General features: G+C 47.2%; 1 protein-coding gene across 2 annotated transcripts in view; it reads left to right on the top strand.

The window, feature by feature from the left end:
* The window catches only part of SALL1 (spalt like transcription factor 1), a 16,731-nt gene extending 1,870 nt beyond the window's left edge, over positions 1-14,861 (top strand). For both annotated transcript variants that reach the window (XM_034638656.1, XM_002914223.4), the window contains 2 exons: positions 8,613-12,070; positions 13,275-14,861. In XM_034638656.1, the coding sequence (XP_034494547.1) occupies positions 8,613-12,070; positions 13,275-13,715 (3,899 nt within the window). In that variant the 3' untranslated portion in view covers positions 13,716-14,861. The remainder of the gene's footprint in view (positions 1-8,612; positions 12,071-13,274) is intronic.
* The last annotated feature ends 1,116 nt before the right edge of the window (positions 14,862-15,977 follow it).

Here is a 15,977-nt window from a genome sequence, read left to right as displayed (position 1 = left end):
CCCCTGTGCCGCGCCCCCCGCAAGCGCTCACACTCCACCTGGACCCGCGCAAGGGAATGGGGTGACTTTAGGGGTTCAGAGCTGCCAGAAGACGGGGCCCTGTGTCGGGGCGCCGGTGCCCGACACGCCGGGGTCGCGGCAGGGGCGGGGATTGCTCTTTGCCGCTGGTTGCTTCCGAGACACAGGCAGGCGGACGGGGAACAGTGTTGGGGTCCGGCTACCCAAGTTTATCCCGGCATCTTTTCTCCCAATACCTGCAACCCACCCCTCGCCCCCGAGAAATCTTTAGATTGGGTGTGCGCCCGCTGAGGATCGTGGTACCCCGTGCTCCCAGGAATCGTGAGAGTCTTTCTCCAGGGCTGGGGGAGCTCTCTAGCCGGGGGAGAACCCCCACCCCCGAAACAGAGGCACTCGCTTTCTCGGATGTAGGCGACCAGTGCGGGGTCCCGAAGGGAATGAACAAGTCTAGAACAAAGTTTGTGTGAGGGCACCGAGGCCGAGAGTAGGAGAGGTCCCGTAAAGGGATTTGGGGTACGCAGGGAGGACACCTCTAACCTTTCCTTGTCCCTGAAGGTGGTTCACTTTAGGGGCCTCCGAGCTGCCAGGCCCAGCGCCCGAGGCGAAGGAGCGGCGCCCGGGTCGGTCCCCGGCTCGATGCTCGCCTCTGGGCAACCGCGGCGGGGTCTCCACGGCTCCGGATGCCCTTCGGAATGCTCAAGTCCTGGGCCCCATTTGGGGCTATGGAGGAGGGAACTGGGCCCCGACAGGGCTCAGAAGCGTGCCCTTAGATCAGCACCTCTGTCCACTAAACTCTGCGGCCACCCGGGCCCCACGGTCCCCGGGCTCCTTCCCTAGAGGCCTGCTTCTCAGTAGAGCTGGGGCGCGGGGAGCCGCGCATAGCGCAGGCAGAGAAGCCAAGGGACTCTCACTCCCGTCACCTCGGCTGTCGGGAAGCGGGACTCCTGGCGTGGAGGGTCCCTCTAAGAAATTGGGGAGAACTGAGACCTTATTAAGAAAATTGTTTACAATATTTGCCTCCCCCACCCCAGTACTTTTTCGAGCTTCAAGCCTTACCCAGAGTCTCTGCGACTTCTCAGTCTGCTGAGAAGAGCCCCCGAACCCGGCTTTCCACCCCAGGCCAAACCCGGGATGCGAGATAAATCGGGATGAAATTACCCCAGGCCGCAGCAACAGCTCCGAATATTTTTGCGGGTTTTCTCAGCTGGTTTCTTATGCTTCTCACCCCCACACCCATCTTTCCTAAAGTTTCTGGCGAGACCTTCCGCCCCGGAACACTGTTAAAGTTCCCAATTTGTGTAGGAAAAACCAAACGGGAGGAGAAGAAAGAGTTTTTCGGGGTTTTGGTTTTGTTTTGGTTTGTTTTGTTTTGTTTTGTTAGGGTTTTTATTTTTTTGTCAATGTGCACTGATTTCACACATTTTCAAAAAGGAGAAAAAAGATTCGGGCTTCGCGGAGAAACTATTCCTGCTAGATCTTTGCCTTTCTCCTGTCGCCTTCTGAATCGGGAATTTTTAATAGTTAAGGCTTCTCATAAAGCAATAGCATAAAAGGAGTTCACTACCTCTTACCATTATTATTTATTAGGACTTTTTTTTTTTTAGTTTATTTGAGCTTTGAGGTAAGTTAATTAAGTCACTGAATCAAGTTGCCTTTCTTTTTTCTTTCTTCCTTCCTCCCTCTCTTTCTATTTTCTTCCCCCCTTTTTTTTCTCCCCCAAAGCTGGTTCATTGTCCTAAGAAGCAGTCGAGTGTGAGGGGCACCATGGCCAGCACTTCCCTCCCAGCTCTTTCTCACCTCTCCCCACCCCCTCTTTTTCTTCGGTGGTAATGGTTTTAGGTTATGACTGTTTTTACATGGTTGAACAATAAGTTTGGGGGAAGCTGCCTAGAGGGTAGATTTTGTAATAGGGTTACAGGATTTAGCATGTTGTAATAATATTAGTACACAACTAATCCTTCTCAGTGCCTGCCTTACAGGAGGGCCTTCCACACGCCCTATAGTTTTATTTGGAAGTAGTGGGGAGACTGTGGGGCTTGAGAACGCAAGACCTCTCTCCAAGTTATCTTTCAAAAGTCGCCACCTTTTCTGCAAGGAATTCAGCAATCTCTATGCATCTCCCAACACAGAACACACACACTTCACCGAGTTGTTGGGGTGTGGGGCTTTTTTTCTTTTTTTTGGTTTTGTTTTGGGCTCCCCCCCCCATGTATAAAGGTTATTACATTTTTAGAAGACAGCACCTCAGTCAAACAACGTGTTACTTTTTCTTATGTCTCAAAATGGTTGGAAAACATGGTTCAAACCGAATTCAGTCTAGCTGGTGCCTTTGACATACGCAAGCACCTCAAACGTGCTGATTTCTACCTAGAGCGGGACCTAGAAAAGTTTGTGGGCCCCCAGTCACAGGAGCCCAGAAGCAGAGACTTGGGCTGAGAGCAGCCAGAGCTGCTGTGCTGTGTGTCATGCGTGTGTGTGTGTGTGTGTGTGTGTGTGTGTGTGTGCACGCGCATACAAAGAAAACCAGAGCCATGCTAAACAGCCACACGGATGACTCCCTGAGAACAAGTTCAGGAAAACAAGATTATTTGGTCAGTCTTCCAATGTTCACATTTTAATTCAGCTGTAATCCCAGAAACCCCCTACCTTAAATTGGGAAATTTTTCTATTTCTTATGAAACCAAGATTATGGCACATATTACTTGTCTCTTATATGGTATTCAACAAGTCTTGGGTTATTTGTGGAAAGATGACTGCCGTTGGAAAAATGATTTACCGAGATAAATAATTCGGAGGAAGGGGAATATTAGAATCTAAGGATTTTCTGTGTGGGTTCTTTACTAAGATCTGGGTTTCAGAGCTGTGTGTGTGTGTGTGTGTGTGTTGGGTTTTTCTTCCTTGGGTGGTGTTTTTAAGATGCAGGTAACTACAGGGATGGCCCACTGAGACTCCACTCATTTATTAAAGTATTTTGGTGCTCAGCTTTTTCAAGGAAAAGATAATATTGGAAGAGAGATAAAAACATCAGGAACTCGAGATAAAACATTGACTCATATTAAGTATCATAAACATCCCTCTTATTTATATTAATAATGAAATTCTATTATTTACCAAAGTAATTTACTCATTGTGAGCAGCTTAATGGCAACACATTGATTTCTGGGCCCAAAAGGTTAGAGAGAACTATAATTAATTGCTTTTTTTGAAAAACCGACCCCTGCACGATAAGGCAGTTGGAAAGAATTCATGTTTAATCAGGCCTATTCTAAGTTTGTGGCATAATGGAAGATTCTGGGTGAGGGAACGCACACTATTTTGGGGGGTTTTGCATCGGGCTGCAAATACTTTATAAAACATTAAAAAACAAACATACCAACAAGCAAAGCGGAGTTGGGCGTGAGAGAGAGTGGATGTAAAAGTGAATTTGTGATAGTAAGGGTCTCATGGTATCTGGTACATCAGGCTTCTCCTATGGTTTATGGGTACAAGTGCCAATTTATAGGTTATTCTTTGGGGACTTTATTTCATTTGTTTCTACGTCTGCAGGTAGCCAGTCATCTTGACCAGGAGCCCTTTAGAAGGCAGAAACCCACATTTCTCACGCGGAGAGCTTAGTGGGAACCCGAGAGAGCAAGCGGCAGAGTCCCAGGCTGCTAAGTTTTTTGAAATGGTTCAAAGCCCAGCTCTCTGTAGTAACCAGAACAAAGTCCTCCTGCCGTCTTAATTCAGTGTTTCTAAGACATCGCGTGGTGTACAGCTCGCCACATCTTCCAGAATTCTCTCAGCTTACCAAAACTGAAGGAATTTAGCAGTTTAGCAGAGATGGTAAATTACCCGAAGTCCCAACACCCCTCCCCCCCCACACACACAGAAAAAAGTGTGTGTGCCAGGCTTTAGAAAAGTTAAATGTGTCGAGCTGTTTTAACCTTTGCTAGCCTCCTCCCATGCAAAGGTGACAAGGTCCAGATCATAATATGTCCTTCAGTATCTTCCCAGTGACCCCCAAATTGAGTCTTGCTAGTCACTTAGCAGGAAGTTGGTAGTTTATTTTAGTTTCACCTTATCAGCTTGGCTTCTTTTCCTAACCTTATTCCCCTGTCACCCTCAGATGCCAGACCCCCAAAGGGGAAGATTGACAGGTAGTCCCCATAGCTCAGTTTTACCCTCAAACAACAGGGATTTAGTTTCTTGTGCCTTTGCCAATGTTTATGCAGTCAAAGTTTAGATCTCGCCTTAAGGAGTCTCTCTTTTTACGCGTCACTGGAATAGGAAAAGCCACAAAGAAGTTTTTGAACAAACCCTTGCAACTGGAACCCCATCTAGTGTTCAGTCTGATTCATCCCAGGGGAAGACATGTTCCCCCTTTCATTTATTGTGTACATTAGGTGGGCTTGTACCCCTGCTTTAAAAGGAGGGTCTTGTCTGTGTCGTTATTTTTTTCCAGAGATTTCGCTTGTGTTCTTCCACTCGAGAATACACTAATCCTGGCCAGAACACGGAGGGAATTGAAGTGGGCCAGTGATGTGTCATTTGGTTGCATATTACATAGAGGGAAACTTAAGACGTTATTACAGAGAGTATGCAGGGCAGACGTTGGAGTGTTTAAAATATCTTTGGAATCTTAAGCTGGACCTTGAGGTTTAGGTTTTTCCCAGTTCTGGGCAAAAAAAAAAAATATATATATATATATATGTATATATATATACACACATATATATATGTCTATCTATCTATATATGTATATTAATAATAAAAAGATAGATAAAGACCAATCAATCAAAAATGCTGGTGATGGCCTTTCTAAATTAGTCTATGGGAAGGAGCAGCCTGTAAAAATTATAGGCTCCAAAATCACAATCCTGTGTGAGGTTCTATTAAAAATGTTAATGCGATCGTAAGGTAATGGAAAGTAAAGTGAAGGATCTTTCTGAAGAGCTCCAAAAAAGAAAACTAAATGTGGTAGAATAGGGTTGTTTTGTTTTGTTTTTTCCTGGCTGGCCAAACCTTGCTGTGTGGGGCATAGTTTTATTTTTGTTTTCACAGTAGACAGATATACTGGAACACTTCAATTTTCTGCCTCCTGTTCTGCAATGTTAGGTTGAGATGATGAAAAACTGACAAATTTGAATTGGGTGTCAAGTACCTAAATAGTACAAGACCTAAGACATCTGGGATTTTAGTGTAACTTGGATGGAACTGTAAGTTCACCACCTTATCCTCAAAAAAAAAAAAAAAAAAGAAAAGAGAAGAGAAGAAAAATCCCGGAAAAATTCCAGCTATCTTTTTGTGCGTACAAACTTAGCAAAACACTGCTTCTCAAATTTTCCTGCCTGACTAGGATTATAAAGTCAATTTGTATGCAAACTCCATAGAAAAGGGACTGGAATGTTACTTTCACCCTAGTACAGGGAGCAAGGCAACTGTATTTACTATAATGGGGTCACCAGTTGCAATCCTGTGTAACAGATTATTGAGAAACAAAATAGCAGACGGTCAGAAAAATGAATTAGAACATGTTAGAGTGTGTGTGTGTGTGTGTGTGTGTGTGTGTGTCTTATTACAACTTACAATATTCCCTCTGGTAGTTAAAGATTCTAACTGGTCCTCATGCTTTGTCTTTGTTTTTGTTAAGGTTCTTGTAGTTCAGTTCAGAATGCAAATAGATGTAAAGTGAAGAACTATTACAGTATAGCGACACCTGCTTTTGAAATAAATCAAAATAGATACCGGAATTTTTTTTTTTTTTGGTGTTCATAAACATCAGGAGATTAAATGAGTCGACTCTACAGTGAGATCAAATGTCAGCTTATTAAAATGTTGTGAAAATCCAAGCTAAAACATGGGCAGCTTTTTAACACAGTCTCTTTCTTAGAAGCAAGCGGGCATTTATTTTTAAGCATCTACATTTTCCGTCCAGTTAGCACAATCCTAAATATAAAAATGTTCAGGTTGAAAAACTTGAAAATTCTCAAGTGAGTCTTGAAGCAGCAGAAATGTCAGAATTTGAGCCCAGGAAAGTAATAATCAGCTAAATCCTGTAAAGTAACCTTCTTTTTATTTTGTCTATATGTTATGAGAATATCAAATGTTTGCAAGTTATAAAGAATTAAAATGCCCTTTAATCGTGAACACAGATGTGCTAAATATTTGAAGCAACTACATTGTAATGTGTACAATTGATGAAGTCAGTTTTCTGATTTCCCTTGCTGGTTATTTAGTTCTGAATCTGTCATTATTTGTCTAAGCCCAGCTGACCAAGCAAAACTGTGTTTTAAAGTGGCTTTATGTTTTGATAAATGTGAGCTGGTTGAAAAGTATTTTCCACTGAATGCAGAGCTTAATAGAACATGCTGACATAATAGTTTTAATGCATTTTGTTGAAAATGTGTGAACAAACAGAATAGCTTTTGTTCCTTCATAATTGGCTGTAAAAGTAGATGGAAACATAACCATTACATATGGAAATGTGCAAAGAGAAAGAAATAACATTTCTGTTGAATATATTAGGAATTGCATTTCCGAGTTTAAAATAAGCATCTGAAATGGATGCATCATTTAAAATTGGTTGTCAAAATAAGAAGCTTTAAACAGAATTTTTGTCACATTATTTTTGTCCCAAGTTAAGCAACATAACTTTAGCGAATTTCGTTCAATATTTTGTTTACATTATTTTAAGGCAGGGAGAGAGACAGAAAGTGCTTAAAACAGCACCTTGAATGTGCACAGGAATCCGGTGCCAATTAGGATGATTAAACATTAAATTAAAACTGAATCATTATTGGTATTTTCTGCTACAGCTAAGATTTGTTTGGTATTGTTAATGCATTTTGCTCTATACCCTTGTGGAGATTAAAAGATGGGTATTAGAAAAGCTAGCTTGTTAAGTATAACTTAGCTACTCAAATAACACTCCCAGTGAATAAAGTGTGCATACATCTGGCATACTTCACCGGGGGTTCTCATCAACTTGGGCATCACTCAAGGCAAATAGAGTTAAAGGAATTTCCAGAAGTTAGTATTTAGGTATTAATTATATTTTCTGGAATGCAAAAGTATTCAAGCTTTTTTGGATGTTTACTACGAAAAGGCAAATGGCTGGCTCTCTTGGAGTTGACTCTTACGTTTACCGAAAAAGCAACATTTTGAATTTGTATTTATTCATATTTGCAATTAGTTTTCTTTTCTTTTCTTTTCTTTTTCTTTTTTTTCCCCTGCAAGTTTTCTGGGAGATTCAATTTGGAAGTCATGGAAACTAACTATTATCTGATTCAGTTCTGCAGAAAAGCATGCAGGGAGGTAATCCTTGAATTAAACAGTTTTTTTTTTTTTCACAGCCTTCGGAGATGACCACACACCATTTGTACAACAGAAGTTGGTGTTCCCCATGCTGGGCAAACAATGGGGCTCCATCCTGTCTTTGAATAGGATGTTAGCTTGGAGTTGGAGATTTTTATGTTTAATTTACAAATGGATCTTAGCGAGAAGAAATCTGAGCAACCAGTGGAAACAAACATGAAATAAAGGGATTTTTATAATGAAAGGTTCAGGACAATCTGTTTAACAATTGATAACAGTTAAGAGCAAACTGTTTTTAAAAGCATTCAGACAAGGAGAATTGCACAGCCTTTCCAGACTCTAAACCAAGAATTATTTCTTCCCCTGCCCTTAACTGCACGTCCTTCTAGAAGTTGATGTTGAATCCAGAATGTAAATCTTGGGCCAGTTTTTCTAGATAGAAAGAGCACTTTTGATGAGATATTTAGAGGCATAATGTTGCCATGTGGAGCAGAGGGGCTTATATTCCTTGAATAATGGAATGGTAGCCAAGGTTGCATTCTTTAATTTTAAAAATAAACATGCCATGGGGTGCTGTATCCGTGCCAGCCAGGCCTTGTAACGGATTATGATCATTGTGTTTCTTTTCGGGTGTGTGTGTGTGTGTGTTGCTTTCTTGTTTGTATTTGGTGGAATCTTGAGCAGTCTGGAGGATTTGTTACTGATGTGGCCGATCAGCCTTGGCTCGGGTTCCAGGTAGGGGCCGGAGGTGATTTTTAAGTTGTCAGTCTTCTGCTTGGTGATATGCATCCCCCCAATCCCCCCACCCCCGTCAACAACTGATTGGAACCTGAATGACTACAAATTAGTTTAGTGACAGAACAGACTGTCACAGATATCTTTAAATCAGTTGAAAATGAATAAGGTTGACAGAAACTCAAGAGACATTTAATAAGTCCTCAGAATGGTTGCTGGACCCTCTCTGGAGGAGTAGACAATAAGGTGTATAAAATATTGGAAATCAATATTTTGCTATGGAATTTCATTATGCACCCATGTCCTCAGTTCATACTATTTTATGTTTTGATGGATTATCTGAAGACCGTGGCTCTCGGAGATACCTGATGGGTAGGGATTCCTCCACGCCCTCACTGTGTAATTACGGATGCTCTTAGGTGCTATTGACTGGTTTTCGGGGGCAAGAGTTTTGAGTGTGGAAGACAGAAAACGATTGATCACCCTCCTTCTTGTTTGGAAGCCGTGGGTGACCCCGCGTGTCCCGGCCCCCTTTATAACCCTGCACCTTTTGATGTTTGCAGGAGACACAGAGAAAGGTCAACCCAATCGCGCCACGAAGAGCAAGGACGCCCACGTCTGCGGCCGGTGCTGTGCCGAGTTCTTTGAATTATCAGATCTTCTGCTGCACAAGAAGAACTGTACTAAAAATCAATTAGTTTTAATCGTCAATGAGAGCCCAGCCAGCCCACCCGAAACCTTCTCTCCCACCCCCCCTCCCGAGCATCCCGAGGAACAAATGAATGACCCCGTTCACAAAACAGATCAGGCAGACTGCAGCGACCTTTCGGAACACCGCGGCCCACACAGGGAAGAGTCCATGGAGGTGGAGGCCCCGGGGGCTAACAAAGGTGGTGGTGGCGCTCCGGGGGGCGGCGGCGGTGGTGGTGGTGGCGGTGGGGGCGGCGGCAGCCGCGGCCCCCCGCCGGGCTGCAGCAGCGGCCCCTCCACAGGTACCTCAGCGATCACAACCTCTCTACCTCAACTCGGGGACCTGACGACACTGGGCAACTTCTCCGTGATCAACAGCAACGTCATCATCGAGAACCTGCAGAGCACCAAGGTGGCCGTGGCCCAGTTCTCCCAGGAAGCGAGGTGCAGCGGGGCTTCGGGGGGCAAGCTGGCCGTCCCCGCCCTCATGGAGCAGCTCCTGGCCCTACAGCAGCAACAGATCCACCAGCTGCAGCTGATCGAACAGATCCGTCACCAAATACTGCTGTTGGCTTCTCAGAACGCAGACTTGCCAACATCTTCGAGTCCTTCTCAAGGTACTTTACGAACATCTGCCAACCCCTTGTCCACACTAAGCTCCCATTTATCTCAGCAGCTGGCGGCAGCAGCTGGATTAGCACAGAGCCTCGCCAGCCAGTCTGCCAGCATCAGCGGTGTGAAACAGCTCCCCCCCATCCAGCTACCTCAGAGCGGTTCTGGCCACACCATCATTCCACCCAACAGCGGCTCTTCCCCCAACATTAACATTTTGGCGGCAGCGGTGACCACCCCATCCTCGGAAAAAGTGGCTTCGAGCGCTGGCGCCGCGCACGCCAGCAACCCAGCAGCCTCGGCGTCGTCCTCACCAGCTTTTGCAATAAGCAGTTTATTGAATCCTGCATCTAACCCAGTTCTACCTCAGCCGGCCCCCGCTAACTCGGTTTTCCCCAGCCCTTTGCCCAACATCGGAACAACTGCAGAGGATTTGAACTCCTTGTCTGCCTTGGCCCAGCAAAGAAAGAGCAAGCCACCAAATGTCACCGCCTTCGAGGCGAAAAGCACGTCGGACGAGGCGTTCTTCAAACACAAATGCAGGTTCTGCGCGAAGGTCTTCGGGAGCGACAGTGCCTTGCAGATCCATCTGCGTTCCCACACCGGGGAGAGGCCCTTCAAGTGCAACATCTGCGGGAACAGGTTCTCCACCAAGGGGAACCTCAAAGTCCACTTTCAGCGCCACAAAGAGAAATACCCTCATATCCAGATGAACCCCTATCCCGTGCCTGAGCATCTGGACAATATCCCCACGAGTACTGGCATCCCGTACGGCATGTCCATCCCCCCGGAAAAGCCGGTCACCAGCTGGCTAGACACCAAACCGGTCCTGCCCACTCTGACCACGTCGGTCGGCCTGCCGTTGCCCCCGTCCCTCCCAAGCCTCACGCCCTTCATCAAGACCGAAGAGCCAGCCCCGATCCCCATCAGCCATTCTGCCACCAGCCCCCCAGGCTCCGTCAAAAGTGACTCCGGGGCCCCTGACCCAGCCACGAGAAACCTGGGTGGGCTCGCGGACGAAGCCGAAGGGGCCGCTGGGCCGCCGTCCGGAGGCAAAAGCGAAGAGAGTGGTGTGGCCGCCAGCTCGGCCCCCATGGCCAGCGGTGGCTCTCTGAGCTCCCCGGCGGGCGACGGCGGCCCGGGCGGTGCCGCGGCGTTCACCAACCCCTTGCTGCCGCTCATGTCCGAGCAGTTCAAGGCGAAGTTTCCTTTCGGGGGCCTCTTGGACTCGGCCCAGGCGTCGGAGACCTCCAAACTCCAGCAGTTGGTAGAGAACATTGACAAGAAGGCCGCTGACCCCAACGAGTGTATCATCTGCCACCGGGTCCTCAGCTGCCAGAGCGCCTTGAAGATGCACTACCGCACGCACACTGGGGAGAGGCCCTTCAAGTGTAAGATCTGCGGCCGGGCGTTCACCACGAAAGGGAACCTTAAGACCCATTACAGTGTCCACCGTGCTATGCCCCCACTCCGTGTCCAGCATTCCTGCCCCATCTGCCAGAAGAAGTTCACCAACGCCGTGGTCCTGCAGCAGCACATTCGAATGCATATGGGCGGTCAGATCCCCAACACCCCGGTCCCTGACAGCTACCCCGAGTCCATGGAGTCAGACACGGGCTCCTTTGACGAGAAGAACTTCGACGACCTGGACACCTTCTCTGATGAAAACATGGAGGACTGTCCCGAGGGCAGCATCCCCGACACGCCCAAGTCCGCAGATGCGTCCCAAGACAGCTTATCTTCTTCGCCTTTGCCCCTGGAGATGTCAAGCATCGCTGCTTTGGAAAATCAGATGAAGATGATCAATGCCGGCCTGGCAGAGCAGCTGCAGGCCAGCCTGAAGTCCGTGGAGAACGGGTCCGTCGAGGGGGACGTCCTGACCAACGATTCGTCCTCGGTGGGTGGTGACATGGAGAGCCAAAGTGCTGGCAGCCCGGCCATCTCAGAGTCTACCTCTTCCATGCAGGCTGTGTCCCCATCCAACAGCACCCAGGAGCTCCACAAGTCCCCCAGCATGGAGGAGAAGCCACAGAGAGCAGTAGCCGGCGAGTTCGCCAACGGCCTGTCTCCCACCCCTGTGAATGGTGGGGCTTTGGACCTAACGTCCAGTCACGCAGAGAAGATCATCAAAGAAGATTCTTTGGGGATCCTCTTCCCTTTCAGAGACCGGGGTAAATTTAAAAATACTGCTTGCGACATTTGTGGCAAAACCTTTGCTTGTCAGAGTGCCTTGGACATTCACTACAGAAGTCATACCAAAGAGAGACCATTTATTTGCACAGTTTGCAATCGCGGCTTTTCCACAAAGGGGAATCTGAAGCAGCACATGCTGACACATCAGATGCGGGACCTACCATCACAGCTCTTTGAGCCCAGTTCCAACCTCGGCCCCAATCAGAACTCGGCGGGGATCCCCACCAACTCCTTGTCGTCTCTCATCAAAACAGAGGTCAACGGCTTCGTGCATGTCACTCCTCAGGACAGCAAGGACACCTCCACCAGTCATGTCCCCTCTGGGCCTCTGTCCTCCTCTGCCACGTCCCCAGTTCTGCTCCCAGCTCTGCCCAGGAGAACCCCGAAGCAACACTACTGCAACACGTGTGGTAAAACCTTCTCCTCGTCGAGCGCCCTGCAGATCCACGAGCGAACTCACACTGGAGAGAAACCCTTTGCTTGCACTATTTGTGGGAGAGCTTTCACAACAAAAGGCAATCTGAAGGTACCTCGCTCTGTCTGTCCCTCACCCACCCAGCCAGCCAGCCAGCCAGCCAGCAGCCCTCTTGCTGGTGTGCCACTCATTGTCTGTATTGCATGCTCCCAGAGCCAGCAGCCCCCAGAGAGGTGGGATGTGCAGGGAGAGAGTTCTCGCAAGGCTACCTGCCACGTGTGGCTGGCAGCGGAGAAACGCGGGGGCCCGTGTGTGGGTCAGGATCGTGGCGGGGACCCGGGGGACCGGGACAGGCTGCAGCCTGCCGAGCACGAGAGCGCCTGGAATCATTTGGTACACCTAAGCGAAGCAGCCGCCCATCCCCGCTGTCTCGCTAAGTGCACCAAATGAATTGCCTTACCTATCCGGGAAGACAGCCCCGCGTTGCCATGGGGCGTTGATTAAAGACCTCCACGTGGCCTCTGTGCAGCCCCTATCACTTAATAATTACCGTCCTTCTGGGCGGATGCATCTATTTTTCATAACCACGCCATCCAGCGCAGCTTGCGTCCCTAAAAACAATAACGTCACACCGCTCTGCTAATGGGTAGTATGATAATTGATTATACAACACTTCCCGCTGATATGTGTTGGAAATCAAGCAGATATGCTCAGGTTCCAGAGCAACAGTTGAGCGCTCTTCCTGTGCACATTTTTCTGTTGACAGAGTATTTCTCTAGAGATTGCTGCCAGCATTGCGAGATGAATAATTACTTTCTGGCTTTTCTCTCCGTGCACGGGCCCTCCACCGGGCAATCTGTGAGGGGTCCTTTCTTCCCATCTGAAAGGGACGTTTATAGGGTAAAGGGTGTCAGATACAATACTTACCATTGCAATGAGAGTGGACATAACAATTCTAACCCTGAAAGGAGCTATCTGCGACTGACTAGCTTGCTTGAGGCCATTATAAGCTAAATACGGATAATAAAAAAGAGTAAGTAAGGCAGGCATCTTGGCCCAGGAAGAGGGAAGGCGGCCCAGGGCTGGGGAGAGCGCGCACGTTATTACCAGGCGGCCGGAGTGGAGGGTTCCCTATTCCTTCTCCACTGTCTGGCACTTAACAAGACTAGACGTGTAGGCCACTTGCTTTGTCGAGTGTCGGGATATGAGCTGAGACAGATTCAACTATTAAGCTTCTCCCTTCCTCTCTCTCTCTCTTTCCCTTTCTTTCTTTTTTTTCCCCCCTTCCTCCTCCCCCACCTTTGCCTCATCTCAGGTGCACATGGGCACTCACATGTGGAATAGCACCCCTGCGCGACGGGGTCGGCGGCTCTCTGTGGATGGCCCCATGACATTTCTAGGAGGCAATCCTGTCAAGTTCCCAGAAATGTTCCAGAAAGATTTGGCGGCAAGGTCAGGAAGCGGGGATCCTTCCAGTTTCTGGAATCAGTATGCAGCGGCACTCTCCAACGGGCTGGCGATGAAGGCCAATGAGATCTCCGTCATTCAGAATGGTGGCATCCCTCCAATTCCTGGAAGCCTGGGCAGCGGGAGCAGCTCACCTATTAGTGGGCTGACGGGAAATCTGGAGAAGCTCCAGAACTCCGAGCCCAGCGCTCCTCTGGCCGGCCTGGAGAAGATGGCCAGCAGCGAGAATGGAACCAACTTCCGGTTCACCCGCTTCGTGGAGGACAGCAAAGAGATTGTCACAAGTTAAAACAACTCTGGCTGGAGAAAGAGCATCCCGGCTCAGAACGAGACCCATGGCTGCCTCCTCCTCCTCGCCCCGGTCCCCCTCCCCTTTCCCTTCTGGTTCCCCCAGATCTATGAACTACAACATTATGAAGACATTCTTTTGTACCTGTTCAACTTCTAGAGTTATAAGAAAGCTTATTTATTAGTGATATAACCTGGCTTTGCAAACAGAATGCAAGCATTAACTTTGGTCTTCTGTATTTTGGACTAAATACTAATTGACTAGAGTGCTGTAAACTTGCTGTAACATTTATGGCAATCGCAAATTGCCCTGCTAGGCGGTCTTAATCTGGCATTAACTTATTTTCTATATCCGGTTTAATATGAATCTGGTGTTGATGCAATGCCTCACTGATGCATTAGATCTCTAATAAAGTCTGTATATAAATGTACACTTTGATCCTGCTGGAAAAATTTTATCAGCAAACACATTGTCTAATCTTTGAAAACAAATGTAAGCAAAGGACTGAAAGTACAGACTGATCAATGTGGTTCTTTGAAAGGTTTGGGTTTGTTTGTTGGGTTTTTTTGTTGTTTTTTTTTTTTATTCGAAAATTCAACCTGCTTTTTTTTTTTTTTGGTAGATTTAACCATTTCCGTTTTGAACTGCTATTTGTATTGTGCTTTTTACTTGAGTCGTCCTCAATGTTGATAAGTTTCTGTACAGTAATAAGCACGCAGAATTCTTTAGAGAAAATACAAGTGTTGTTTTGGTAGTTGAAACTGAGACGTAACATTTTGCCTTGTAGGTATATTCACAATAGAAAATGTGTGCTGGAATTACACAATGCTGCTAAGTATGGCATCTTGAACAACCGTCAGTGGAGAGAACGTAGATGCTCTTGTATATATGATAAGAAATATCACTTTCATTAAAATGTACATATGTTCCTTACAAGAGCAAATGCTTCTTCTTGATCAAGAGAGCAGGTATAGTGTTTGTTTATTTTGTATTAGGTATGGAAGAAAAAAAAAATTGGACTGTTACATGCACTTTCTTGGAAAGTTGAAAGGAAAGGGGGGGGTCCAATTTCTTTAACATTTAATACTTACTAACAACAGAGATACTGTAATTTTACCCAAGTAATCAAATACATTCTTTTTTTGCAACAGATAAAACAAAATACCGTGTCTGTGTTTTTAGAGTGTATTTCTATTTAGCCAGGCCCCGAAATGTATTTTAACATTTCCCCAGGCACCAGTAAAGTGTATGAGTGTGTATCTCTCTCTCTCTAAATAAGGAATTGCAAAAGGCGAAACAGAAACAGGTTTGCATGAGCCTGTGGGGGTTTTTTTTCCCCCCCTTCTTCTTTCATTTTTGTCTTTTTTTAATTGGGAGGATCTAGATATTTTGCCAGGTATCTATGACTCCTCGGGGCACTCTGCTCACACCCCCACCCCCAAGAAGAAGGAAAAAATGAAAGGAAATAAAAAGCCGTTATTGGAGATTTCATCTGGACAGGTCATCCCTGAAGCCGGACATTTGGCCCATTTAGATTTCAGGTTTATTTCAGCTGTGCGGGTTTCACTTCCCTTGATTCAGTGGCTTTTCTCAGGCCAGGAAAGCAGCGTGGCTGAAGAATGACCCATGCGGGGGTGGGGAGGAGGTTGGGGGGGAATGGGATATATAATCTGACTCTGAAACTAGGCCTCAACCCAGAGAGGTCAACGTGTTCTTTAATTAGGCTTTCAGGTGTTGAAACACACATGCATATTTGAAAAGAAAAAGTCCATTACAACTTGAATATTTCGTCATCAAAATTCAATCCGATTCTTCCTCTCTCCCTTTTGTTCTAGGGGAAACAAGTTTTCCTCCTGAGCACTATTTTGGGGTGAGCAAACGGACAGGGTGGAAGTTGGTGTCTACAGGGGTCCGGCGATTTGTTTCTTTCAGGGAGGTAGGTGGTGAGCCGGTGGCCCGTGGCCCCGCACCCAGGTAAGGGACAAGCATCACGCCGCCTCCCAGTAGAAGTTTGCACCGGGCGGAGGCCACCTCATGGCCACTCTGGGGCGCGCGCCTCCCCAAGCTGGGTGGCTCAGTCTGGGCGCCCAGGGCTAGGACAACACGGGGGCAAGCGCCCCCGAACCAGGAGAGGATGCGGGTGGGGCTGTGCGCACAGCGTCGGGGTGCAGAGGATCTCCGTGACCCTTAAGCGCGCGAGCATTGGGGAACTGCGCCTCTGCAGTCCCGGCCACGCGCCCCAAGAGTGGGGACACGGAGGGA

Source organism: Ailuropoda melanoleuca, chromosome 12, assembly GCF_002007445.2.
Source record: "Ailuropoda melanoleuca isolate Jingjing chromosome 12, ASM200744v2, whole genome shotgun sequence".
NCBI lineage: Eukaryota > Metazoa > Chordata > Mammalia > Carnivora > Ursidae > Ailuropoda > Ailuropoda melanoleuca.
Note: the sequence above shows the minus strand (reverse complement) of the source record. Positions and strands in the feature narration are given on the sequence as shown.